The sequence below is a fragment of the Chiloscyllium punctatum genome, chromosome 24 (genome assembly GCF_047496795.1).
Source record: "Chiloscyllium punctatum isolate Juve2018m chromosome 24, sChiPun1.3, whole genome shotgun sequence".
NCBI lineage: Eukaryota > Metazoa > Chordata > Chondrichthyes > Orectolobiformes > Hemiscylliidae > Chiloscyllium > Chiloscyllium punctatum.
In genome coordinates this window covers 77061973-77089489 of record NC_092762.1, presented here as the reverse complement: position 1 = coordinate 77089489, position 27517 = coordinate 77061973, and the positions used below count along the sequence as shown (strand labels likewise).

At 42.9% G+C, this 27517-nt stretch overlaps 1 protein-coding gene across 1 annotated transcript in view; it reads right to left on the bottom strand.

The window, feature by feature from the left end:
• The window catches only part of LOC140494712 (ADAMTS-like protein 5), a 120507-nt gene that overhangs the window by 30537 nt on the left and 62453 nt on the right, over nucleotides 1–27517 (bottom strand). The window contains exons 3-7 of the mRNA XM_072594227.1: nucleotides 11746–11900; nucleotides 9021–9081; nucleotides 6786–6894; nucleotides 4250–4377; nucleotides 2103–2226 (exon numbers count right to left, since the gene is read on the bottom strand). Of these exons, the coding sequence (XP_072450328.1) occupies nucleotides 2103–2226; nucleotides 4250–4377; nucleotides 6786–6894; nucleotides 9021–9081; nucleotides 11746–11900 (577 nt within the window). The remainder of the gene's footprint in view (nucleotides 1–2102; nucleotides 2227–4249; nucleotides 4378–6785; nucleotides 6895–9020; nucleotides 9082–11745; nucleotides 11901–27517) is intronic.

Sequence of the window (27517 nt, the reverse complement as noted above, 5' to 3'; positions counted from 1 at the left end):
GGATATATCCAGGAATGGTGATGGCGATGTCTGGGAAGTTATAAGTTTTGATTCTGTGATTGTGTCAGGCTGTTCCTTGACTCGTCTATGAGACAGTTCACCCAGTTTGGCACTAGGCCCCAGGTGTTAGTAAGGAGGACTTTGCAAGGTCAGCATGGCTATTCCTGCTGTTGTCTTTCCCAGTGCTTAGGCCAAAGCCAGGTGATCCATTTAGTTTCATTTTTTTTGTTGAGACTTCACAGTGATGGATACAACTGAGTAGCTTGCTCAGCCATTTCACAGGGCAGTTCAAAATCAACCACAATGCTGTGGGTCTGGAGTCACATGTAGGCCACATCAGGTGAATTTGGCAGATTTCCTTCCCCAAAGGACTTTAGTGGGCTTGTTTAGAGACTATTTACAAGACTAAACCTGGAAAGTGCATATTGTATTATGAGGCAAGGTTGCACAGGCCAGGCTTTTGGAGTTTCGATGAGTAAGAGCTGACTTGGTTGAAACATATAAGATCCTGAGGGGTCTTGCCAAGATGGATGTGGAAAGGATATTTTCTTTCAGAGGAGAAATTAGAATCGAGGTCATTGTTTCAAATGAAAGAATCACCCATTTAAGAGAAGATAAGGAGCATTTTCTCCTCAGTAGGATTGTGTGTCTTTACAAACTTCTTCCTCAAAATGTGGTGAATATTTTTTAAAGTAGTGGTTAAGAGGTTCTTGATAAGCATGGAGGTGAAAGAATATTAAGGGTAGGTAGGAATGTGGAGTAATCAGACCAGCCATATTTCATTGAAAGTTAGAGCAGGCTTGAGGGGCCAACACCTGCATTCAGTTTGCTTGTTCATAATGTAACCACCCAATCTCTCCCCCTTGTCCTACATTTTCTCTGCAGCTGACATTTATCCAATTTTGCTTTGTGAAATCTCTGCCTCCATCTTTGCCTGTAACAAAATACTCAATGCTACACTCTGCTGCGAGATCGTCATAGATTATCAGAACTGGTTAATAATAATTGACCTTTAATCTCAGCCATTCTGATTTCTCTGATAACCCTTTCCAGGTCAACTGACTTGCAGAAAATGAAATGTAGCCATTTTGTTTTTCCGACTCTTTTGGAAAATTCAAATTACTGGCCCCAACTACAGGAAATGGTCTTTATTTAACTACTCCATCAGTCTTTTGCTTAATTTTGTGTACTATTAACACATTTCCTGATGGCTTTCCTCACCCTATTGGAACTAAATCCAGTCTGTCCTTCTTGTATCTGAGAAAGCTAGCAGGAGATTTAATTATCCTCTTGAACTCTACCCCAAACACTTTCCATGCCATTCCTAACTTTTCTATCAGGGGACTCATAAAGTTTAGATTGTTTGATAGTTTTTATTTCATATTTTTAAAATAAATAATTCCTTTGATAAGATAATAAGTAGAATTATTTGATAAGAGGAAGTTAATGGTCACAAGAATATGTTGCAGGCAATCACCTCTGGACTGAAAACTACTGGGTGGTGAGTTCTTAAATTGTGCAGCTCTGAAATCAGTCATAAATTTGAAACAGGGCAAAGATTATAAGATAACAGATAAGATATGGAGCAGAATTAGGCCATTTGGCCTATTAGGTCTGTTCCACCATTTGGCCATGGTTCATATGTTTCTCAATCCCCTTCTTTTGCCTTCTTCCTGTAACCCTTATGCAAGAAGAGACTACTTTTAGGTAATTGGAAGTTAATATTCCTTACTTTTTGCAAGTCAGGTGATCTGGAAAGGTTTATTGGAGATGACTGAAATTAATATTAATGAGTCAATTATTATTTATCAATTCTGATAATCAATGAAAATCTGGAGACACAGTTACATCATTCTGGAAAGGAAACGTAACTAGAAAGACTGGAAACGTAGTAGGTCCATCAGCAGCTGTCAAGAGAAAAGATTCTGACATTCAGGTTGCATGATCTAAAGTTTTGTGGTTAAAAACCCATCCTTATACTCTCCACGGGCTTTATTAATCATGTCGGTGTAACTGTGGGCTACCATCACCGATGGCAATTTCAGCTAATGTTTTAGTCAAGACACAAGGCATTCACTCATCGGCAATGTCAGGGCAATCACCAGAGGAGGGGAACGCTGAGCGGTAAACTCTCCGGACCAGGATGCACGAGTCATTCCGTCCTCCACAAACACCGCAGACGTCCGCTCTGGCCTTTGAGCCGAGGATCTTGTCGCAACCTACTTTCTGAGAAGTGAGAGAAAGTGGAAACAAAAACATAGATTCCCAGTGATTCGATATGGTTACAGTCAGCCGGCAGTGAAAGAATCTTACATGAAAGGTGATATACTTGAGAGGCATGTGTATATGCCTCAGTTACACTGAAGGGCCTGTATTACATTTTATACACAAGGTTCATTTGTAGGAAATGGGTTCCCCCCTCATCCTTCTCAATGGAAAGGTTCTTGTTTACATTTCACTCAATGCTTAGTATTGTTTGAAGAATGTAAAAAACATACATGCAAAGGCTAATTCTGAAACTTCAACAGGAAGCTATCCTTACGGGAGTACAAGGGAGAGAATTAGATTCAACATGTTATTGCGCTAACTCTGCCCTGTTTCCAGTCTCTCCCCACCATCCCATTGAAAGCATATGGGATTTTTGGATTATCCCCACTCAAAGGGTTCCAGATTCAATCTAGTTTAAGATTGGCTAAACTTGCATCGAGCTCAAGTCAGACACCCAACCCGCATCTTCACAGAGTTGGGTGTTCTCAGTAATGGATAGGGCCAGATTTCAGTGCAAAGGAACCAGCCCGGCTCCCTGGTGGTTGTTCAGACAATCATAATGGAGACAATATGTGCTTTAACTGTGCTGCCTTGATGGTTGTATAGCCTAGCAGAAAGTGGGGACTGCAGATGTTGGAGGTCAGAATCGAGAGTGGGGTGCTGGAAAAGCACAGCAGGTCAGGCAGCATCCAAGGGTTTATGACGAAGGGCTTATGCCCAAAACATTGATTCTCCTGCTCCTCAGATGCTGCCTGACCTGCTGTGTTTTGCCAGCACCCCACTCTGGTTATATAGCCTGTGGAAATTCACATCCTTGGCTTGTCATACCATCCTGACTCCAATACACAACACAGAAGGGATGTGAAACACTACGTTAATCAATGTCCCTTTTAAGTCTTTTTTCCACCTTGTTCATTTCAAGACACAGTTTTTAATGTGGCCATGCACATATTCCATCTTAAAGGGGACATGCTATCTCACGTACCAACCCCAAGTTACTGCATGACACCACAAATACACAGTTTACAGAACATTAGAATTCCAAATCTTTGGGAAAAGGTTAGGGACGGGAAGGTGGAACATTGATGATTAGTCTCTTAAGCGAGGCTTTGAAATAAGATGTTTAAATCTTTGATTGCATGCAGCAAAATACTTTAGCAGTCAGTAAAGTGTTTACACATCCTGCTTCCTTTAAGTGTTTTTGATGTTTTAATTTGCTGGGGGCTTTCCACATAAGTCAGAATCAATCTCTGAGAACATTACCATGCTATTAGCTGCTGCAGAAGGTTCCACTACTGGAGAGAGAGAAATGACATGCTGTATTATTGCATGGATTCCAGGCCAGAGAGGCCTGTTACCTTTAAGGCAGTTACATGATCTCACAACATGCAGCATGGCAGTGCAAAGGTGCACCGCCTTGTCTTCAATCACTCTCTCTGTGCAATGAATGTGTCAGTCAGTCAGTCCTGTGCGTGTAATGTACAGTAACATCAAAATCACTGAATTCAGACTTGACTATGGAAGGATGAACCCAGTGACAAATTTAGTCATGAAAATGGGAATTTTAAGCTTGAAATGTTAGTAGTCTAGGAAACAATGAGTACAGGGTGAATAAATGGGATGTTGTAGGAGATAGGATGTATATGTAAGTCAGTGATATTATAGCTGTGTAAGTAAATAGTGTTGTTAACAAACCTCAAGACATATGTCTCAACAAGAACCAGATTCTTTGTGATATAAGTTATGCAAACTAATGTGTAGAAACATATCCTAACACTGGCACTTTTAACTGGTGATGAATACACATGTAGAGAATGGCAGTGTAATGTGTACTGTCCCTCTAATCTCAAGCAGCCCTCACTGCTGATACTCCACTGACAATGATGTAACCTGTCTGGCCTCAGTCTGGTTAGCAGCTGTTTGCTCAACATGTTCGCAATGCCAGTTTTCTGTTTAAGTTATTTTCTGGGGAACTGCTTACCAGACACTGCCCATTAATGCACATATCCGATGAGTCAGGGCTGCATTTTGTCCCATCCAGTACACGACCAAACATGTAGTAGAAATTCTTCCCTTTGGCAAGGCAGTTGAGGTCACATTGATTGGGAGCTGTTAAACAGAAGAAGAAGGGAGCAAAGTTCAGGGTTCAAGCCTACATAAATCTCTGTAACTACAGCAATGTGCTAAACCAAACCCAGGCAAATCCCCAATTTAGCAGATAGATCAATGATGCACACGAAGCAACAATTACTCTTCATTTTTTGAGTCCTGAGTCTTGACACGGTGAAAGTCAATTGATCAGACACTATTAGGGAGCTCACTTCAGTTTTGTGTGTCTCTACTCCTGGTTTAAGGTCATTAGAAAAGAAAGTAGGAGAATCAGACGTTAGCAGATTTTAAAATTTGTTTGGCCGGGGGAGATGGAATGCCCGAGAGCTGAGTTTTGCTTATCTTTTGCTATTCCTTCTGCTCTTCTCATGGGGTCAAAATTCCTCTGGTCATTGCACGTTGCAACATCGTAAATGTGCCTGTAAAAAGATTTCCTGTGCTGCAGATTTTTGGCAAAATTGTAAACGTGTTCTTTTCTAAAGAGTTTACAATCTTGCTCGAGATAATGGTCAGAGGAAAACTTCACTGCTGCGTTTACGATCTTGTTGGAGAGGGGGTTGTTGCCCCAAGTGAGCCAGCTGTAAGTTAGTTAAGTGTAGGGTACATAGTCACTAGGCCAGTTATTCTGTGAGCTTCTCCATCTCTCTGAAAACTCCTTGCAATAATTTAAGATTTTGTTCTACGATTATTAGGAGGATTGAGTCTTTTTAACCAACATATGTACAGAAACATATCGTTGTTACTTGTGCAATAGATTAGATTTAGATTCTCTACAGTGTGGAAACAGGCCCTTCGGCCCAATAAGTCCACACCGACCCTCCGAAGAGTAACCCACCCAGACCCATTTCCCTCTGACTAATGCACCTAACACTATGGGCAATTTAGCATGGCCAATTCACCTGACCTGCACATCTTTGGACTGTGGGAAGAAACCGAAGCACCCGGAGGAAACCCACGCAGACAAGGGGAGAATGTGCAAACTCCACACAGACAGTAGCCCGAGGCTGGAATCAAACGTGGGACCCTGGTGAGGCAGCAGTGCTAACCACTGAGCCACTGTGCCTCCCATTAGGTGTATAAGCATTATACCATTATTAGTTGCACAGGAGTCTGGAAACAAGAGTTGGTCATTCAATCCTTTGAGGTGAAAGTAAGGACTGCAGATGCTGGAGATCAGAGTCAAGGTTAGAGCGGTGCTGGAAAAGCACAGCAGGCCAGGCAGTATCCAAGGAGCAGGAAAATCAATGTTTCGGGCAAAAGCACTTCATCAGGATTCCTTTGCTTTTCCAGCACCACTAATCCAGTATTCAATCCTCTGAACCTATTTCACCTTTTAATTATATCAGAGCTGATCTATATCTTGCATTTTGGTTCCATATCTGTCAATACCCTGAGCAAAAACCTACCATTTTGTGAGACAGAATTCCACACTTATTCGATCATTGCATGAAGATGTGTTCCTTAACTTATGTCCAAAACTCTAGTTTCAATTTTCATTAATGTTGTCCCAATTTTAAGGACATGTTCCCCTGGTCTAGGCAGCCTAAAGAAAATTATTCTCTCTATCTACCCTATGAATTAATTCCAAGATCCCAAATTCCTGAGCTAATCACTCTTAACTGCTTATATTTTGGGGAATGCAAGCTGAATTTATGCAATCCTTCTGCATAACTAACCATTTGAATCCTCATAACATTCTGGTGAACGTGCATTGCATTCCTTCCAAGACTGGACGGTCTTTGCAAACATATTGATGTTGTAACTTATATTAAGGTAAAGTTGCCACAATCCTCGTACATTATAGAGGTGCTGACTCATGAGTGAGAGAGACGACTGGTCAACCTCAGCGTCACTACACCTCGGACGAGGGGAGAGGTTGAGAAGGTAGGACCTTCATGGTAACCTCAGGTCACACAGGAATTGATTCCATGCTGTTGGCACCACAAACCAGCTATCCAGCTACCTGATCCCAGGGTTGCCAGACAGAAGCTAAGTCAATAATATTAGATTAGATGTTTGAAGTTTTGATAAAAACCAAGATGTCCCATTATTCTGATAGCATGTAATAAGAGCCTGTTTGAGAAGCAGTATATTATTTACTAAATTCTTTTTAACAAGATGAATTGATTCCAGATCGGTTGAATTACTAAGAAGCAGGAGAATCGAGGTTTTGCACATAAGCCCTTTCATTAAGAATTCCTGATGAAGGGCTTATGCCTGAAACGTTGATTCTCCTGCTCCTCGGATGCTGCCTGACCTGCTATGCTTTTCCAGCACCACACTCTTGACTCTGATCTCCAGCATCTGCAGGCCTCACTTTCTCCCAGTTGAATTACTATCCAAGCTCACATGATGTGGATCCCAGTGATTCCACTGTGCTGTAATTGGGGAGAATGTTCTGTACGTACCCCCGTAGAATGGTAGCCACTGGTGGTTCATCAAACTGCCCTGGATTGGCTTGTTGTTGTAGAGTGAACATTGCATCTTTCGGAAATCGACAGATCCTGGAGGACAGTCCTGTGAGAATTGTCAAATCACTGTTTTGGTCATTTAGAATTGGAACTTGGTCATCCAGCCACACAGTAAAAACAGCTTGCAGTTTATGTTGAAAACTACCCCACAGCTAGTGACAAACCCAAACTGACCTTGAACCATTGAACGATATATTAGGAAGTGTGATTAAAAGCTTGATTGAAGAGGTGGATATAAGTGAAGTTATAAATGGAAGGATTGGGAGAGAAGATGGAGGAGGAAGTGGTTAAATAACCAATTCCAGAGTGTGGAGCCTGGACCACTGAAGGAATGGGCACCAATGGTGAGAGAAAGGGGAGAGCGATGTCAGAAGAACCGAGAATTTGGTGATGGGGGAAGGAATGTCAGTCAGTGAAAGCAGAATACTGTTCATTCTGGATGATTGTAATCTGAAATAAAAGTGAAAAGCTCAGCAGATAATGACAGCATCTGTGGAGACAGAATTAATGTTTCAGGTCTGTGACCTTTCAACAGAAATGGAGAAAATGAGAAATGAGGCAGGAAGTGGGATAAGGGAAGAGGGGAGTTCTGTGAAAGGGTGAAAGTTCATTCAGTCTCCTGGGCTGTTAAATATTGAGTTTAACAATTTCAGATCATAATCTGTTTTTATTTTTGTTTTCCTTCCTTCGCTTGCACTTTTGAATATTTTCATATAATTAGCAGCACACCCAGATCAGGCTAGGACTCAGGATGGGGTGGGGGTACAGAGCCCAATAACAGAGTCTGGCCTCTGGGGGGCAGCTATGCTCAGACTGGGGGCAGGGAGAGAGGTGGGTACCATGGACCAGGCCAGCGGCAGCACTTTATGACTTCTGTCCTTGCTCTGGCTCCAGGCACATCCTTTGTATCTTTCCCTGCCCCAACATCATTACCTTTGGTTCTGGAAGACTAACTGCTCATTATTTTATTTATTCATTGACGGAATGTGGCATCTCTGGCTAGGCCAACATTTATTGCCCATCCCTAATTACCCAGAGGGCAGTTAATTGTCAAACACATTGCTACGGGTCATGGAGGCCAGACCAGGTAGTGATAGCACTTTCCTTGTCTAAAGGACATGAGTGAACCAGATGGATTTTTGCAACAATCAACACTGGATCATGGTCATCCCTAGACTCTTAATTCCAGATTTTTATTGGACTCAAATTCCACCCTCTGCCATGGCAGGATTTGAACCTGGCTCACCAGAATGTTTCTTGCGTTTCTGAGTTAATAGTCCAGCAATAATACCACCAAGCCATTGCCTCCCCCACTATCATCCATTCTCTCTTGTTTTCCACCCTATCACAGCCCTTCATCTTATCCTTGTCTCACCCACTTCTTGCTCATAAAGTGCTGTACAAACAAATCAAGGGAGATGAAAGATCTTTTCACACAGTGAGTTGTTAGCGTATGAGCTGCAGTGCTTGGAAATGTGCTGGAGGCAGGTTCAGCTGAGGCCCAGGATAACTTTTTTTGTGCAGGGATATAGGGAAAAGGCAGGAGATTGTCCCTAGATAATAGAACTGGCACAGGCACAATGGGCCAAATGGTCTTCCTTTGCAGCGTAACAATTCTGAGATTCTGTGAAAACCTATTGTACTGCTAACTTGCCCCATTTTTGAAGAAAGGTCACTGTCTTGAAATGTTAACTATTCCTCTCTCCATAGGTGATGCCAGCACTTTCAGATGTGCAAGCAATTTCTGTTCCTAGTTTAACATTGATGGCTATTGGAGAATGTTTCTGGGATATGGAAGGGTGAATTCAGGCAGGGATGCAAACACGAAGATAGGAATTTTAAACTTGGAATGTTAACAGACTGGAAAACAATATAGGACAAGAGTAGATGGTGAATGAATGGGATTTAATGGGGCTTAGAATGAAAACAGCAAAGTCTTGGATAAGTAGCAAGTTCCAGAGTGTTAAGGCTAGAACAGTAATGGAATTATTGAGTGTGGGAGTGACAAAGGTACAGGTGAGGGCTTTCGCAGCAGTTTGGCTGGGATAGAGTTGGAGGCAGAATATGTTATTGTGTTGTAATTGGGGTTAGATAACTAAATCACAATGGTGTCCTTTTGAAAAACATGAAGAGTATTCAGTGCTGCAGATGTTCCCTATGAAACGTACTCACCAGAACGCTACAAACTTTGTACTGTCTCGGATCCCCTGGGCAATCCTCTGTGTTCACGTACCTGCCAGCACAAAAAACAAACAAGCTAAGGACCTCTTCGATACCTCAACATGGTTGATGCAAGAGAACATCTCAAATGAGGAAAATGAGGTGCTAAAGTGGAGGGAGATAGTAACTGTATTCCAGAGCTGGGCAATCCTAAAGCTGGATCCATCAATGATGAAGTGAATAAAATTGGGGATGCTCAAGAGGCGAGAACTCTCGAAGATCCATCGCACCCTGACAATGCTTTTCTACAACTTCTACCATCGGGGAGAAGGTACAGAAGGCTGAACACACACAGCAGCCGGTTCTACCCTACTATTGTTAGAATACTGAATGGACTCACAAACTCTGAGCATTTGCCTGTACCTGTGTTTTGGTTTTTGCCACTGTTTACCTATTATTTACTTATCTATGCTATTCAACTCTGTGATCTGCCTGTATTGCTCACAAGACAAAGCTTTTCACTGTGCATCGGTACACGTGACAATAAATTCAATTTAATTCAATTCAATTCAATTTCAGGGCTGGAGGAGATAACTACAATGGGGAAAGGTAAGGCTATGGAGAGATTTGAGGACATAGATGCAGAAGTCGTACAAGGTAAAGGATGCAAAGAAAAGAAAAATGAATTTGTTTAGAGAATAGAATCCCAAATAGCTTCCTTATGTTTGATCTGCTTCTGTTGACAGATAACTTTCTTGAGTGTTGAATGTTGATCGTTGATCCAGCTTATAATGATGGAAGGATTCAACCAGGTACACATCAAGTAGTTTTTTCCGATGTTGGGGGAATCCTGAACAAAGGGGTACAATTTCAAAACCTGAGGAAGATCTTTAAGGGAATGGTTTGTCACTGAAAGTATACGGATGAAATATGAAATCCTTTCCTCCAAAGGTTTGTGAACGCACACCATATAATGTTTTATAATGTGACTGCTTGAATTCCCATCTCATAAAACATAAATTCCCTAAAACTTGTTTTTATTTACCTTATTTTTCTAATCAACCTACAGGCGATGTTATTACACACCTCTGGAGCAGGTGGGACTTGATCCCGTGCCTCTTGGTCCAGGGGTAGGGACGTGACCACTGTGCCACAAGAGGGCCTCCCACCTCAATTTCCTTTTGAGCAGGTGGGACTTGAACACAAGTCTCTCGGTTCAGGAGAAGGGACACTACCACTGCATCACAAGAGGGCCTTCTGGGTCTGATTCTTCTTTTGCCTTTTTTCCTAGGGTCAAATAATGACCTTTCTTTACTTTTTTCACAATTATCCCTGGTTATATTTTTTTTACATGCTGTGAGGCAGACAGAGAAGACACGGCTGTGAATAGCCTTTATTATGTAAATGTTTCACAAGCAGGAACATACCCATGTGCTCAATTGTGTATTAACAAGTAAAGTGTTAAGGACAATGTGGACATCAAAAAAAAAGTGAGGGGCAGTTAGGGAGGGAGAGGGTGAATCAAAATGGAGTTGGAGGGGGATATAAAGCATTCTATCCCCCAATGGTGTCCATCTCTCTCTCTCTTTAGGCATTTGGAGATACAGCGTGCTCCCTCTCCAATGACACCCGGGCTTGATTGCCTCAAACTTTTAAACTTTATGCTACATTTGGGAAACCTGTGCTCTATTTCTATCTTACATGGCCAGCAATTCAAAATGCTAATTTGAAAACCTGTTTCTTTTCTACTTCAATGAAGAGTTTTTAGGATCTCAGGATCTGAAACACCTGGAAAATTGCTATGTCATTGGGTAAGATTACATAACACCAGGCTATAGTGAAGGAGCAGTGCTGCAAAAGCTGGTAAATCTAAATAACCAGCTGGACTATAACCTGGTGTTGTGTGATCTTTAACTTTGCCCAACACTGGCACCTCCACATCATTAGGTAAGATGACACAGAGGAGTAAAGTAGTTGTCAACCAATTGAACAATGTTCTGATTATTGCATTTCTACATCTTCCTTTGTTGCAATATAAGTTACGTAAGTCTGGGTTGCACCTAATTGGTGGTGGAAGAGTTTGCAGCTGATATAAAGCTCAACAGGAACCAGTGTCTCTTCCTTCTATGACTCCTTCAAAAGTCACACGAGAGTGTGTTGCTAGAAAAGCACAGCAGGTGAGGCAGTATCCGAGGAGCAGGAGGATTGACATTTAAGGCATGAGCCCTTCATAAGGAATGAGGCTCCTGATGATGGGCTCTTGCCACAACATCAATTCTCCTGCTCTTCGGATGCTGCCTGACCTGTTGTGCTTTTCCAGAACCACACTCTGGATTCTGATCTCCAGCATCTGCAGTCGTCACTTCCTCTTGAATTCTGACTTTGTCCACCCCAGTCTAACACTGGCACCTCTACTTCCTTCACTCCAATGTACACCTGTTAATTGAACAAAAATATTGAAAATGTTGCAATACATTGCCTTAACCTTCGTGATTATTGGTCAAACATCCATGTCCACTTTCTCACTTAGTTTCTAAATTATTGCAGTACACAATTTCTACCATGACTGAACCCTGCTGTGTAAAAACACCAGTCGGTTTCCAGTGAATGGAGTGCACCAGTGGAGCTCTGCAATGCATCCTGGAATTGGTTAAACATCAGCCTGAATCAACACCAGTTAAGCCCAGTGCAACACTGAGAACTTTGCATCATACAGGTTAAGGTTCTCACCACAGACCTCAGACACCTCCTGGTCCGGAAAGATGCTCCCCCACCACACGTACTGGAACAAGCACTCCAACTGCCCCACGGCGACCACTCGTTGGACCAAATTTGACGGTGCTGACGCACTCTGTTCAGCCATTGAGATCTTCTTAGCTTCTGAGGTGCAGTCTACTTGAGAAAAACAGCCATAAATAAATTGCCTTAGTCAATCCACACATCCAAGGTGACACTTTCATTACATCAGTGGCAAGTGAGCTACCAGAGTTAATGAGCCCTCTAAAAGTCACAGTCTTGTGCCTGTTGGGGTGATGGTGTGTATGAGCTAAACCTTTATCTTTTCGCACCCAGTATCCACCGTCAGATGAGGTGGAGCATGATGAAGGGCAGACCACTGAATCTTACATTGCAGAAGGAGGCCTTTCAGCCCATTGTGCCTGGTGCTGGCACTTCGAAAGATTTGTTCAATTGGGCCCACTTCGCTGGTCCTTCACGCTAAGCTGTAAAAATTTATTTTTCAATTTCTTTTAACTATTTTTTTTTCCGGGAAATGGATAATTTCCCTTATACCTGGACTTTTTGTCAAAATTGGAAAATTCGAAGTTAGTCATCCAGGAAATGTTAGAGAATTAAAAAAACTTTTACTAACACCGGCCTCAAACTCCACCAAAACCCTGCAAACCCCGTGCCTCCCACTACCACCAAACTGGCACCCTTCAGTCTTAACCAACTGACACACTACCCACTGACCTGCCAACTTGTCCCTCACATACCCCTGTCGTTGTCAAAATAGCTTTGGTAACTTTAAACAATTTAACTTCTGAAATACCACAGCAAGTGCTGGAAAATAAAGAACATGCCTTGGCCCCCAACACTGTTGAGTGGATCTCTCTCTGGTTTTCTTTGATGGACACATTTAGCACATGCTGGACTCAGAACTCTGGAAAAATCGCTGACAATTACGTGGGCCATCTTAAAGAGGATTCCTGTCCATTGAATCCACTCTGATGGGGGAAATCTGTACCATTCTCTCTTTATTTACTCGGAGCAAAGTGAAGCGAGTTTGGTAAGATGCAGCAAAAAGTCTTGCTCGGTCTTGCAAAGAGAAGCATTCCGAAATGCCTAGTCTATCTCAGACTGAGTCCAAACCGTAAGATTCAGATTTCTCTCTCTGCTCCTTTCAATCAGAACAATCATTATTTTACTGATTCTGAGCCTAGTGCTGAAGCAATGTTCAGCAGCCTTCTCCAGTACTTCAGCTGACATCTTCAGATTGTTTCTGAGGGAAAAGCACTGGAGCATTTTATGTTGATATTCACAGCATTGAACATCAGGGTACGAGATGCTAAAGTTAACGGCTGAGGTGTCTTGTCCACAGCCCAAATTTTGGAAACGCTGTGCAAATGGATAATCATTGAGATGGTTACGTCAAGTTGGAAAGGGAAACTTTTGAAAAAGCATAATTAAAAAACAAAAGTAGCAAAGGGGAGGAAATCTGCCATTCTTATGCGAGTCCAGACACACAGCAAAGTGGTTGATTTTTGCTCAGTTCAAGAGCAATTATGGTTGGGCAACAATTGCCGGCCTTCTAATAATGCCTACACCCCATGCAAGCATAAAGAAAAAAGTAATTTGTTCCGAATATTCTATTTAATCTTGGTATTATGGAGTTCATATTACATTGTGTTAATTCTGGTGTTGGAGGATGTGCACCAATAAAAACAAAATGATCCTTACTTGTTTTTGGCAAGGTATGATCCAAGAATGTTCGATGGCAGTTCACGCAAACACTCAACAATTTGCACTGATAGCAATTTTCTTTTTAGCTTTGTAAGATATCCAAAAGCTTTTCAGAGGCAAGTTATCAGACTAAATTTGACACCAAGCCACATTAGCAGATATTAGAACAGGTTCTTGCTCACATAGGTAGGCTTTAAGGAGTGTTGTAAAGAAGGAGAGAGAGAGAGAGAGAGGGATAGAGGTAGAGATACCTTAAAGTTCAGAGAGGGAATTCTAGTGGTTTTGACATGCCTATTTTGCTTTTCTTTCTCCTAAGACAGCATGTATTCTGAGATTCCCCACCTCACTTGCTGTGTGGAGAATTTATTGTCTGCTGCAGGATTATGATATGGAGGTGCGGGTGTTGGACTGGGGTGGACAAAGTAAGAAGTCACACCTGGCTATAGTCCAACAGGTTCATTAAAAATCACAAGCTTTTGGAGCGTGTTTTTTAACCTAAGGAGCAGCACTCCAAAAGCTTGTGATTTTAAGTAAATCTGTTGGACTATAACTTGGTGTCGTCTGACTTCTGACTTTGTCCAGGATTATGAAACCAGCATCTTAAATTCATGATGCTTCACCTTATTATGAAATGAGGTTTATAAATACCCTGCTGTTCCCTTATAATTCTTTTTAGCTTTAAGTCATATGTAATGGATCATTAACACCTCACATTACACAATGTGATGTAGTCAGCTGATAACAAGCTTTTAACATCAATAACCCAATAAAACAGGAAACTCAAGCACCTATCCCCTCCCCAGGAATGAGGGTGAAATTGAAGTGTACCAGATGGACGCCACTCCTCAATCATCCACCGAACTGCAATCCTTGTCACATGCACAGTCTTTTCCTTATCAGACCAAATTATCAATTACTCTTTTTAGTGCCCCAGACAGTTTTATTCACCCAAGCATGGCTTAGTTAGAGAAGCCACTTGTTTGACAGCCACTTCAGTGCTATAGTGCAAATTCGTATTTGATTTGGTTACGTCTATGATGAATTCCCCTTAGATAAACCTTCAACCCTGAAAATGAGGTGCAAACCTGATAAAACCACAACACATATTTAAGCCTCAGTGGAGGTAGCATGTGATAGAGTAAAATGATCTCACAATCAATGAACCAGATCAAGTATCCACAGTCTGTCCCATCCAGTAATGAATGGTAGTGGACGATTAAACCACTAATCGGAGGGAGCTCCACAAACATTACCATCCTCAACGATATGTGATCTGAGCACTTTAGTGCAATAGACAAGGCTGAAACATTTTCAGTCTTCTTCAGCCAGAAGTGTGAAGTGAATGATCCATCTGGAGGGAGGCAGAAAGCAGTAAACTACAGGCCATTTACCATTGAGCAGAAATTGAATGGAACTAGCCATATACAGTGGCTACGATAGCAGGTCAGAGGCTGGGCATTTAGCAGCAAGCAACAGTTGTGGCAAATGATTGTTTGTCTCTTCCTTTTGGGAGTCCAGGGCCACTTGCCATTTCAGGATATTTGCCAGTCATCGCACAGAATTTACTCATTTATTATCGGGTAGAATAGTGAAGCTTGTGGGCAGCATGGTGGCACAGTGGTTAGCACTGCTGCCTCACAGCGCCAGAGACCCGGGTTCAATCCCGCCTCAGGTGACTGACTGAGTGGAGTTTGCACGTTCTCCCTGTGTCTGAGTGGGTTTCCTCTGGGTGCTCTGGTTTCCTCCCACAGTCCAAAGATGTGCAGGCCAGGTGAATTGGCCATGCTAAATTGCCCGTAGTGTTAGGTGAAGGGGTATGGGTGGGTTGTGGGTCGGTGTGGACTTGTTGGGCCGAAGGGCCTGTTTCCACACTGTAGGTAATCTAATCGAAAACAAAGCAACTCCAGCTTTGAACACTGAATAAATGCCTTCTCCAATGGTACAGAAACTGACCAGTGCATACATGCAGAATGTTCCAAGCATGTCTATGGAAAATACATTCTCAAAATTTCCATTGACTTACGCAGATAACATTCAAAGGACATGCACAGTTAATTGCTATTTATGTTCCTTCACAAACTTATTGATATGCACAGTAATTGTCAGTTGTGAGCCTTATCTATAAGTAACTGTACATGTGCACAGCATATTGTGGTTCTGTGACATTTTAAGCCCAGACAATATTTTAGTATACTCAAGGAATGGACTTTCATTGAACTGAGAATGGGGGCCAAGAATTCTTTTCCTGTTTGTCCGTGTACATATGACTAACTTGCACATTGTGCACAACATGCTACTGCATTTGGGTGATGTCTTTTTGAAAACATTTAACCTATTTTTCTAAACAACCTATTCAGAGATGTTATTACATATTCTGGAGCAGGTGGGACTTGAACCTAAGCCTCCTGGTCCAGGGAAGGGACACTACCATTGCAGCACTAGAGGGTAGGTGATGATTCTAAACTTTGATGAGAAATTGAATCACCTGCATGTAATCTGATGAAGAATATTGTTGGCTATTTCAATCAGCTGAAAAATGTGTTGCTGGAAAAGCGCAGGAGGTCAGGCAGCATCCAAGGAGCAGGAGAATCGACGTTCCGGGCATGAGCCTGAAGAAGGGCTCATGCCCGAAATGTTGATTCTCCTGTTCCTTGGATGCTGCCTGACCTGCTGCGCTTTTCCAGCAACACATTTTCAGCTCTGATCGCCAGTATCTGCAGTCCTCACTTTCTCCTATTTCAATCAGCCGTCTACCATCCTCATCACATCACTGAGAGCGTGGGTATGGGTATACTTTCAATCTTCAACCTTTTAACCATCTATAAATTGCTGAAAATCTCATAACACAGACTTGATGCCCTTAAATCTTATTCCTTGTTGCCATGCTTTTTGATTATGCTCTTCTTTCAACATTCCTAAGTAAGCATTTTTAATTCCATTTTGTTATGCCAACTCTAAACATCTACTTGCAGACTCTGGTTAGTAAGTAGCTCTTTAAAGCATAATTCTGAAGTCAACTCAGCTACCAAGCTCTCTACATGCGTTAAATTCCCTCATGTTCATTGACTGGTTGAGAAGGTTTGCAGACATTTTAAGAAACAAAGAACTTCAACTGAAACATCAGAAGCCCCTTTTCCTCATCTGCACTGTTTGGACGGTACACCAAAGGGAGTGATTGTTGTTATCCACCCAATTGATCCGCCTTCCCAGCTACCTTTCCCCCTCCCCCACCCCCACCGTTCTATTTATCTCTCAGCACCTTCCCCTTCCCCCTCAACATTCCGGATGAAGGGCTTATGCCTGAAATGTTGACTCTCCTGTGCTCCTTGGATGCTGCCTGACCTGCTGTGCTTCTCCAGTGCCACACTTGTCCATTCTGACTCACCAGCATCTGCAGTCCTGACTTGCTCCTATTTGCACTGAATTGAAAATTAGATAGGATCTAAAATGGGCAGTTATTACTTGTCAACTTGAGGCATGTGTTTTCCCATATAGTACCATGCCATCTTACAGCATTTTGAAGTTTCAAAATGCTTTGCCAACACATGAGGAGAAGGAAACTCTATTCCTTATTTTTGAATAAACGAAACTATGAGAAAAACACCAACGCAACTGCCATCAATCTTATATGGGATCTGCAAAGGAAACTCAAAACAATTTTATTTGGCCAGCAGCTGATTCCTATTTTTTTCTTTGGATGACTTTGCTGTTTTCTTTTAAATACTGATTTGATCAATCCACCAGAATCCCGCGAGGATTGATAATTTAGCACTCACATCGCAGTTTGTGGTCTGTTGATAAGCTCAGACTACAGCGAATTTGCTGGGAAAAAAGATCATATGCCAGCCCGACAGGCATGGGAAGCAGAGAAGCCAACTGGCAATTTAAAGAATACCTGACAGCTACATTACCTGAATTATGACAATCTGACATTAAATGGCCTCATTAGTGAAGCCATTCTTGTAATGCCAATGTGGTATCTAACACAGAAGAAGACAGTGGGGGCTGGTAAACCAGGTGATCTTTTAGGATCCAAGTATGTTTTTGTCAAATTAGAACAATGATATCTGACAGATTCTTTTTCCTTTGTGCTCAGGATGTAGACAGCATTGGCATGACTGCATATCTCATCCACCACTTGTTGAGGAGGTGGTGCAATGGCCTTATTCTTCAAAGCAATTGTTCGTATAACAGTGTGACTCACTAGGGTGGCATGGTGGCTCAGTGATTAGAGCTGAAAATGTGATGCTGGAAAAGCGCAGCAGGTCAGGCAGCATCCAAGGAGCAGGAGAATCGACGTTTCGGGCATGAGCCCTTCTTCAGGAATGAGGAAAGTGTGCCCAGCAGGCTAAGATAAAAGGTAGGGAGGAGGGACTTGGGGAGGGGCGTTGAAAATGTGATAGGTGGAAGGAGGTTAAGGTGAGGGTGATAGGCCGGAGTGGGGGCGGGGACGGAGAGGTCAGGAAGAAGATTGCAGGTTAGGAAGGCGGTGCTGAGTTCGAGGGTTGGGACTGAGACAAGGTGGGGGGAGGGGAAATGAGGAAACTGGAGAAATCTGAGTTCATCCCTTGTGGTTGGAGGGTTCCTAGGCAGAAGATGAGGCGCTCTTCCTCCAGCCGTCGTGTTGCTATGGTCTGGCGATGGAGGAGTCCAAGGATCTGCATATCCTTGGTAGAATGGGAGGGGGAGTTGAAGTGTTGAGCCACGGGGTGGTTGGGTTGGTTGGTCCGGGTGTTCCAGAGGTGTTCTCTGAAACGTTCCGCAAGTATGCGGCCTGTCTCCCCAATATAGAGGAGGCCATATCGGGTGCAGCGGATGCAGTAAATGATGTGTGTGGAGGTGCAGGTGAATTTGTGGCGGATATGGAAGGATCCCTTGGGGCCTTGGAGGGAAATAAGGGGGGGGGGGGGGTGTCTGGGCGCAAGTTTAGCATTTCCAATGCCCCTCTCCAAGTCCCTCCTCCCCACCTTTTATCTTAGCCTGCTGGACACACTTTCCTCATCCCTGAAGAAGGGCTCATACCCAAAACGTCGATTCTCCTGCTCCTTGGTTGCTGCCCGACCTGCTGCGCTTTTCCAGCAACACATTTTCAGCTCTGATCTCCAGCATCTGCAGTCTTCACTTTCTCCTGGCTGTGATTAGCACTGCTGCCTCACAGCAACAGGGATCTGGGTTCAATTCCACCTTTGGGTAACTGTGTGGAGTGTGCCTGTTCTCCTTGTGTCAATGTGGGTTTCCTTCAGGTGCTCCAGTTTCCCCCACAGTCCAAGATGTGCAGGTTAGATGGATTAGCCATGGAAAATACAGGGTTGTAGGGTGGGATGCTCCTTGGATGGTTGGTGTACACTTGATGGGCTGAATGGCCTACTTCCATATTGTTGTGATCCTAAATCATGAAATGATCAACCTGAGTCACGGTGAGGTAGACCTGATAGGAGTACTGCACTCACTAACCAGAAAGGAATTGTATTCCCTTGTGGATCAAGACATTTTGTTACCTTCTTGTCTTTTCCAGGAGATGATGTATGAACAGTGAAATGAGCAGGAAGTATCTCATCATGATACCCAGCTCTCAGAAATGTAGAGTATAAAGAAAGATAGAATTTGTCTTTCTAGTGCCATTCATGCTATCAAGATGTGTCAAAGCACTTTATAATCAATAAAGTATTTTTCAACAGTAGCTACTGTCTTTAGGTAGGTAAATGCATAATATTAATGATCTGGATGAGGGAACTAAATGTAATATCTCCAAGGTTGCAAACTGTACAAAGCTGGGTGGGAGGCTGAGTTGTGAGGAGGATGCAGAGATGCTTCAGTGTGAATTGGACACACTGAGTTAGTGGGCAAGTGTAAGGCAACAGAAGCATAACGTAGATAAATGCGAGTCATCCACTTTGTTAGCAAAAACAGGCAAGCAGATAATTATTTGGACAATGGTAGATTGGGAAAAGTGGAGATGCAAAGAGATCTAGGTGTCCGCGTGCTCTGGTCAGTGAAAGTAAGCATGTAGGTGCAGCAGCTGGTCAAGGAGGCAAATAGTATGTTGGCCTTCCTAATGAAAAGATTCAAATACAGGAGCATGGATGCCTTGCTGCAATTGTAGAGGGCCCAAGTGAGAGACACCTGGATTATTTTGTGCAGTTTTGGTTTCCTTATCGAAGGAAGGATGCTCTGGCTATGGATGGAGTACAAACAATGGTTTACCACAGTGTGATTCCTGGGATGGCAGGACTGACATATGAAGAGAGACCGGATCATTTAAGAGGAGTTTAGAAGAATGGGGCAGGATCTCATATAAACTTATAAATTCTAACACAACTAGACAAAATAAACACAGAAAGATGCTACCAATGACTGGGGAATCTAAACTCAGGTAACACACCTAAGAAAACTAAGTAGGCCATTTAGGAGTGAGATGAGGGGAAACTTCTTCACTCAGACAGTGGTGAGCCTGTGGAATTCTTTGCCACAGAAAGCGGTTGATGGCAAAACATTGAACGTTTACAAGAAGGTGATAGATACAGGGACCCAGGTTCAATTCCACCCTTAGGCAACTGTGTGGAGCTTGCACATTCTCCCTGTGTCTGCATGGGTTCCCTCTGGGTGCTCCAGTTTCCTCCCATCGTTCAAAGATGTGCACGTTGATGGACTAGCCATGTTAAATTGTCTATAGTGTCCAGAGATGTGCTGGCTAGGTGGGTTAGCCATACATAAAGAGATCAAAGGGTATGTGGAGAAAGTGGGAACAAGGTACTCAGTACATGATCAGATTGAATGGTGGAGCAGGCTTGAAGGGCTGAATGGCCTACTCATGCTCCCACTTTCTATGAATACATGTTTCTAACAGGAAGCTCCCATGAAACAGCAGTGAAGTAATAACTAGACAATCTGTTCTTTAATTGGCAATGAATGAGCTGGGACATCAATGCAAAATCCTGCTCCCTTACAATACAGTCAGAGTCATACAGTACAGAAGAAGCCTTTCGGCCCATCTATGCCAAATGATTTTGAGCATCCAGCTAAAGGTGTAATAAAACCTTGGGTCACTGCCCCTTGAAAAGGTCATACCTCCAGCCATTCATGTGGCTCCCTCGTTGCTGTTCTGAAGTGCTAGCCCTAGAGTCTTATGATCAATTCTCTATGGGAGTTCTTTAACACACAACCTAGGACTCAGAGGTAGGAGTGGCACAGTGGGCTATGGTGTAGCACAGTAGTACTGCTGCTTCATAGGTCCTGGGTTCACCTCTACCTTTAGGCAATTGTCTGTGCAGAGCTTGCGCATTCTTCCCATGTCTGCATGGTTTCATCTAGATGTTCCAGGTTCCACCCACAGTCCAAAGATGTGCACGCTAGGTCATGCTAAATTGTCCATAATGTCCAGGGATGTGCTGGCTAGGTGAGTTAGCCATGGGAAATACAGGGGTAACAGGGACGGGTTGGGTCTGTGTCCGTGTGGACTTGATGGGCTAAATGGCCTACTTCCACACTATAGGAATCTTATGAGTGTTATTCACTGCCTGACTCTGATGCACGAGCTGTTTTTCTCTGCCAGTCAATTTCAAATGTGCTGTAGGGTAAGAAGCATTTTTCACAGTCTAAAATTATTAGATTAAATTCAATTTTAGAATCAGTCACAGTGAGCTTAGAACTCCCAAAAACAGAGAGGTTCGTCCTGTACACTAATCACTGCTACCTCCCTGACGTTTCTATGGACCACGCAAGTATTAAATATTAGCTTCTCATTACATTTCCCTGTGACTTCCTCATTTGAAATGTATTGTTTCCATTAATTGAATTTACTTCTTGGACACATCATCCTTCACTCAGAACAGAACCATGGGGAGGTTCTCTGCAGGTAGAATATCTGTAGGTGAGAAACAGAATTGACATTTTACATTTTGCCTGTCAATATGTCAACAAATTGGAAATGAAAGCTGTTTCTTGCTGCACAGATGGTGCCAACTCAGCCCAGTATTTATTTCTGGTTTTTATTTCTGATTTCCAGCATCTGCCATAGTTTGCTTTCATTAGGGCTCTGCTCCCAGTGCTGCTCAGCAGCAGGAATACCAGATCATCCAAGCCTGTTCCTCCTTCTGTGGCTAAGCATAAACTTGCCAGGGGGTTGGGTGTCAGAGCTTGAGGCATAGAGTCATAGAGTTGTACAACACAGAAACTGGCTCTTTGGTCCACCTTGTCCAGGCTGAGTAGATGGGCTACATTAATCCAGTGGTGGGAACTGGAACTTGGCACATGCTCCTAAGCATGTGGGAGACATAATGGAACAGGTGGCTCTGAGATGTATGGATGCAGAGACAGCCAATTAACTGCAGTATTAACACTGGATTCTGGCTTTAACAGGCAACACACCAGTTTCCCGGATTGTCTGAAACTTGCCAGGTTCACCAAGGAGTGCACCTCAAAGACTGATAAAAGATCGAGTAGTCAATGGACTGAAAAGTGTTTAGACACAAAGCTTTCTTTGCCTGAATGAAAAGTCTTTTGGTAACAGGCTTGTGGTGCTTTCTCTGCTTTGGAGGTGATGCTCCAGAGCTTTGAAGACCGTTTCCCAACTGTTAGCCTTCAGAACAGCAGGGCAGCTGCCGCTCTACCTTGAATGATTGATGAGCGGCCAAAGGAGGAGTATCGGCCACATGAACAGGAGCAGCAGTTACCATCTTCTCGACTATTTGCTGCGTGACAGGTAAGATCCCTCACCTTCACACAAGGTCGACAGGCAGAGGATGGCCACCTCGACGTGACTGAGCACAAGTGCCTCAGGAGGCTCCATTTCCCTGGTTGGTTGTTGCTGACAAGGTCGAGGGTAGGTCACTAGTGCTGTTCCTGGACCAGGACCTGATTGGACTGACCACAATGATACCCTCATGGACCTGAGCATAATAAGCCCTAACCCTCAAACTGAATAAACCATCCCTTAGACCCACAGTCCCCAGTAAAGGCAGCTGATCTCTGCCCTGTCCTGAACACTGTTGCTGAAACCTGCAGTCTCCTGGAATAAATGGATGTACATTGAATTAAGAATCCCTTCAGTGCAGGTGGAGGTCATTCAGTCCAGCAAGTCTTCACCCACCCTCTGAACAGTCCGTCACCCAGGCCCACTCACCCACACCCTGTGCCCGTCACACTGCATTAACTGTGGCCTGCACATTGTCAATGGTGGTCAAGATCATCACAGCCCTTATATTCTTCACCTCCAGCTCCTTCCTGGGATATGCTGATGACATCTACAGCATTTCGTGTTTTGCCAGGTACAACCAAATGTCTTTCCAGAAAGTTCTTTCAAAAGCTTAATACTTCCTGTGCTTTTTAAATGAGGGCCAGCAAAACTGGAGTTAATTTTATTATCCTGCTCTCAACAAGTGTTGCACATTTATCCTTAACACACACTCCCCTCAAGTGCAACCCCTTCACTGGGAGTGTGGGATTGTGGAATTAACCTTGTGTGAGCTATCCACAATGCACACTGTGTTCGTATTCGATGGACTGGAGTTGGAATGTGGTGTGTTCACTATCATTTCATTAAAGACCACCAAATTCAAGTCAAATCAAATAAATTCCTGCTTTCTTCCTCCAATTTCTCCTATTCCTTCCACTCCTTACATTACTTAGTGTCAGACATGGCTACATTGATGACATTCCAGCCTCAGCATCACAAAGGCGTGGGTTCAAGTCCCACACAAAGTGTGGTATTTAATGGAGGAAATGGGGGTTTCAACCTCATCTTGGGTAGCAGAACTGATGCATGAAGGGAGACTGGATCTGTAAGGACTATATTCTCTGGAGTTTAGCAAGCTGAAAGGGCATTTCATAGACATCTACAAAATTCAAGCAGGACTAGTCAGGGTTAACAGCGGAAGGATGTTCCCGATGACTGGGGAGTCCACAACCAGGGGTCACAATTTACTGATACAGGATAGTTCATTTAGGACTGAGCTGAGGAGAATTTTCTTAAACCAGAGAGTGATGAGCCTATGGAATTCTCTGCCATAGAAAACAGTTGACGCCTAAAATGTTTTCAAGAAGGAGTTAGTTCTTGGGGCTAAAGAGATCAAAGGATTTGGGGAGAAAGCAGGAACAAGGGACTAATTGGGTGATCAGCTATGATCATGTTGAATGGTGGAACAGCTTGAAAGATGAATGACCTACATCTCCTCCTATGTTCAATGTTGCTATGCCTGGCTGGAGAACCAAGGACAGACTCAAATAGTCTTGGCACAGACTTCATAGGCCAAAGGGCCTCTATTGTGTTGTATGAATCTTGTTTCAGGAATGACAACTGAATTAAGGACCCATCAAGGACTTGGCTGAGGCAGGTCTTCTTTGGGATTGTGGAGCTTGAGGCCAGAAATCCTGATTGCAATCAAAGGCTGGCACCTCCTAATTGCTCAATGATGCCAATGGGGAGATGTTGGCTGCTACTGTTAGAGCACCCACATGTGACCCACAATGACCAAGGCACCCAGTCCACAGGCCAGTGAGAGGGGACATACTGAGGTGAGAGTCAAGGGGAAAAGGTGAAGGATAGGGGTTGGCAGAAAAGGCTCAGGGGTGTCTCTCAGGTAGCTCCCTTTCTCTGTTCTTGATCAGTCACTGAGTGCCTCTGAAACTGGAACCCTCCCTCGAAGCTCAAAGTATACCCCGACAAGGTTTGGTGAGTGGTGAGTTCTCTACCCACTGACAGATGAAGTAAGGATGACGCCAATGAATGGCCACTGATTGCCCACTTAAGGATCTCGATTGAGCAGTGGCTATAGAGCCAGAATGGAGACAAGATCAGCTCCTCTCCCATCTGATTAAATGCTCTACACTGCCACATACACTATCACACACCAATAACACATCGTGGAGAGGTCACTAAATTCCACCCCAAGTCTTGAGTGCAGATTTATCAATTGATAGTCTGTGCTGGATTGAGGGAGTGCTGCACTGTTGAAGATGCTTTCTTATGGCTATGCCAAGGCAACTTCTGTCCTCTCAGGTGGGCCTAAAAGATCTCATGGCACAATATTGAAGAAAAGCATCAGAGTCCTCCCGATGGCTTGGTCAATAGTTATTCTCCAATTACAAGGATTATTTTGACATGAATGCAATGCTGGTTCTGGGAGCTTGCTGTGCACAAACCAAGTTGCTGTCATTCTCACATGACATTTCAAAATGATCTCATTCTTGGTAAAGTGCTTTGGGACACTCTGAAGTTGTGCATGTTGCTATACAAGTCGACATTTTTCCAACACTGGAACCCTTCATGGGTGTTATACAGGTACAAGGCACATTTGGTTGCCATGCCAATGGTGCCATTATTCATCTTGAGTATTGATACTTTATTTAACCACGTGGGCATCAGACACTAGCTTCATTCTATCCACACATAAGCAGGAATGTGAAATCTGGTCATTTATGGTTTCACTAATTCACTAATCTATGGGGATCTGTGCCTAAAGGCTTTACCAGGATTGCTGACTCCAAGCTGAGATTAGCTAACTTAGATCAAGGCAGGGCTGGAATCAGCTATGTACAGGTATAGTAATAATTAGCTAAACTAGGCACCATGGGTTTAATTCCCAATGTGAAACTAATTTTAATAATCTGGTCATTCGTGTGCTGTGCTAGAAAACTTGTCATCAAGAAAAATTCAAACGTCCTTCAGGAAAGGGAACCCGACATTCCTAACCCAGGACCTAACATGCACTTCCAATCTTGTGGTTAGTGCTTTATGAATGGGAAACAATCACTTAAGATAATCAGAAACGGCCAACTATATTTGGTATTCCTGGCATTCTCCAAACCCTGTGAAGAAATGAAGGTGAAACACCAGAACATGAGAAAGAAGAATAGAAGGAGGTTATTTGCTTGAGCTTGCCCACCAATTACAAGGTCATGGCTGGTGCTAATTCATCTAATAGGATGTTTTATCTCATGTGGCAATGGGTATGTTGTCTCCCATTACATAAGAAACAGGGTGTAGTTATCATGGTATTAAAGAATCCAAACATACATTTATTACAACTCACAATTAACCATAAACATTAGTCCTCAGGTACATTAGTGCCTGGGCTTGTACTAAAATACTAATTCATACGGAGGAGCATCCAGTGGAGAGTCATGCTTCATGTGAACTGGAGTAAGATGGAGTGCGAGACCTTCATGTCTCAGGTTACATACATTGACAAAGTGGATGATTTTTTTTTTACTCACTCCACAGGATGTGGACGTCACTGGCTAGGCCAGTATCTATTGCCCCAGATGACGATTAAGAGTCAACCAAGTTGCTGTGGGTCTGGAGTCACATGGAGGCCAAACCATAACATAAGAAACAGGTGTAGGTATCATGGTATTAAAGAGACCAAATATACATTTTTTACAACTCACAATTAGGCCACTTTAGCAAACCAGGAGGGATTTTTTTTTAAACAATCAACATCATTAAACTCTTATTTCCAGATTTTTATTACATTCAAATTCCACCAGCTGCCATAGCAGGATTTGAACCCAGGTCACCAGAAAATTAACTAAGATCCTGAAGTAATAGTCTAGCAACAATACCACAAGGCCATCACATCCCCCATGCTGCTTGAAGGTATATTCACATAATGACCAGGAGACATAACAGATCAATGGCTAACCTTTGACCTCAGCTGCACCTTTCTGCGCTATCTCAACATATCTTCATTTAGTATTCCAGTATCTACTGATCAACGTTTTGAACACATTCAAATGATTTCTTTCTAGCGATATCAGTAAGAGCTGTTCATGTCACCTCAGATGTGATATTGTCTTGGGTGAACGACCTGGCAATGTTCTGTGAAAGAATTTAGATCAAAGCAATAGACATTTGGCAAAAGAATTTCCAAACAGATTTTTCATGAAGACAATGCTTATTTAATGTTAGTTACATTATACAGTTTCAAATTATATCTGTATCCCTGATATTCTGTCAATTTCTGACCCAGATATTAACCACGCTGGAGAAATCTGATGCTTCAAACCATTGTAGTGACTGAAGAAATTATTCACCACAAGTATGCCTGGAGTTTTCCAAGGGTTATGAGTAAAAATGCAGGGGAGGGTAACTAATCTGAAATGTTTAATGTAGAAACATTTGCTTAGCTTTTATCTAATACTCAGGAGTATTATTTTACCGAGCCACATTCATGCAGCTGTTTGCAACATTGATATTCCACAGAATCAGCAAACTGCTTCATTAACCATTTGATGACTGCAGTTGGAGGTCAAAACTGCTATGTTTAAAACAGACATTGACAATAATCATGCAACAGGGAATCATTATCCGAAAGGTGAAGGATAGAGAAAGACTATATGGAAGATGATGGATATGAAAAAATGATCACACAGCAAGTGATCAATGGAGAGAATGTCTACACAGAAAGTAACAGACAGTATATTGTGACCACACAGAGTGCTGTGAATGGAAAAGAGGAAATTCAGACACTGATGGACACGGGAGAGAGTGATCACACTGAGATGCAAGCGACCTTAAAGACAATGACAGGTTAGTAGTTAATTAAGTTGCTTTTCCCTTTAGGGTTTCAGTCACTTGAAGAATTTTATGACCATAATTAACTCAAAGAAATAGCCTTTAAATGATTCCCTTAATGTGAGGGAAGGTAATCCTGCAAGGGCACTTTCATTATACATGCAAATTCTCCCAGTGTTTCTCACTTCCAGAATAAAGCTGCAATAAATAGTTTTACACTGTTGATAATAACTGCCATGGGAACAGGATTTATCTCTGGTCTGAAGGAATGCATTCTCAGTGGCCTGAGAGCTCAGACTGGCTTTGGCCCACGTTGAGTGCTGCAACAGTTTACAAACAGCTTTAGTAAAGTATTTCTTATTGCAAAGCAAAAATCTGCAGCACAACAGAGAGAAAGACCATGCCCCGCATATTGTATATGAGATGACTGACATGGATATATATCTGTGCGTATGTATTCACGATTGCCTCTGGGCTAGGGAGTAACTGAATAGAGTAGCCATAAGCCATAGTGAAGCCCCTCAGCTAAGTAGCA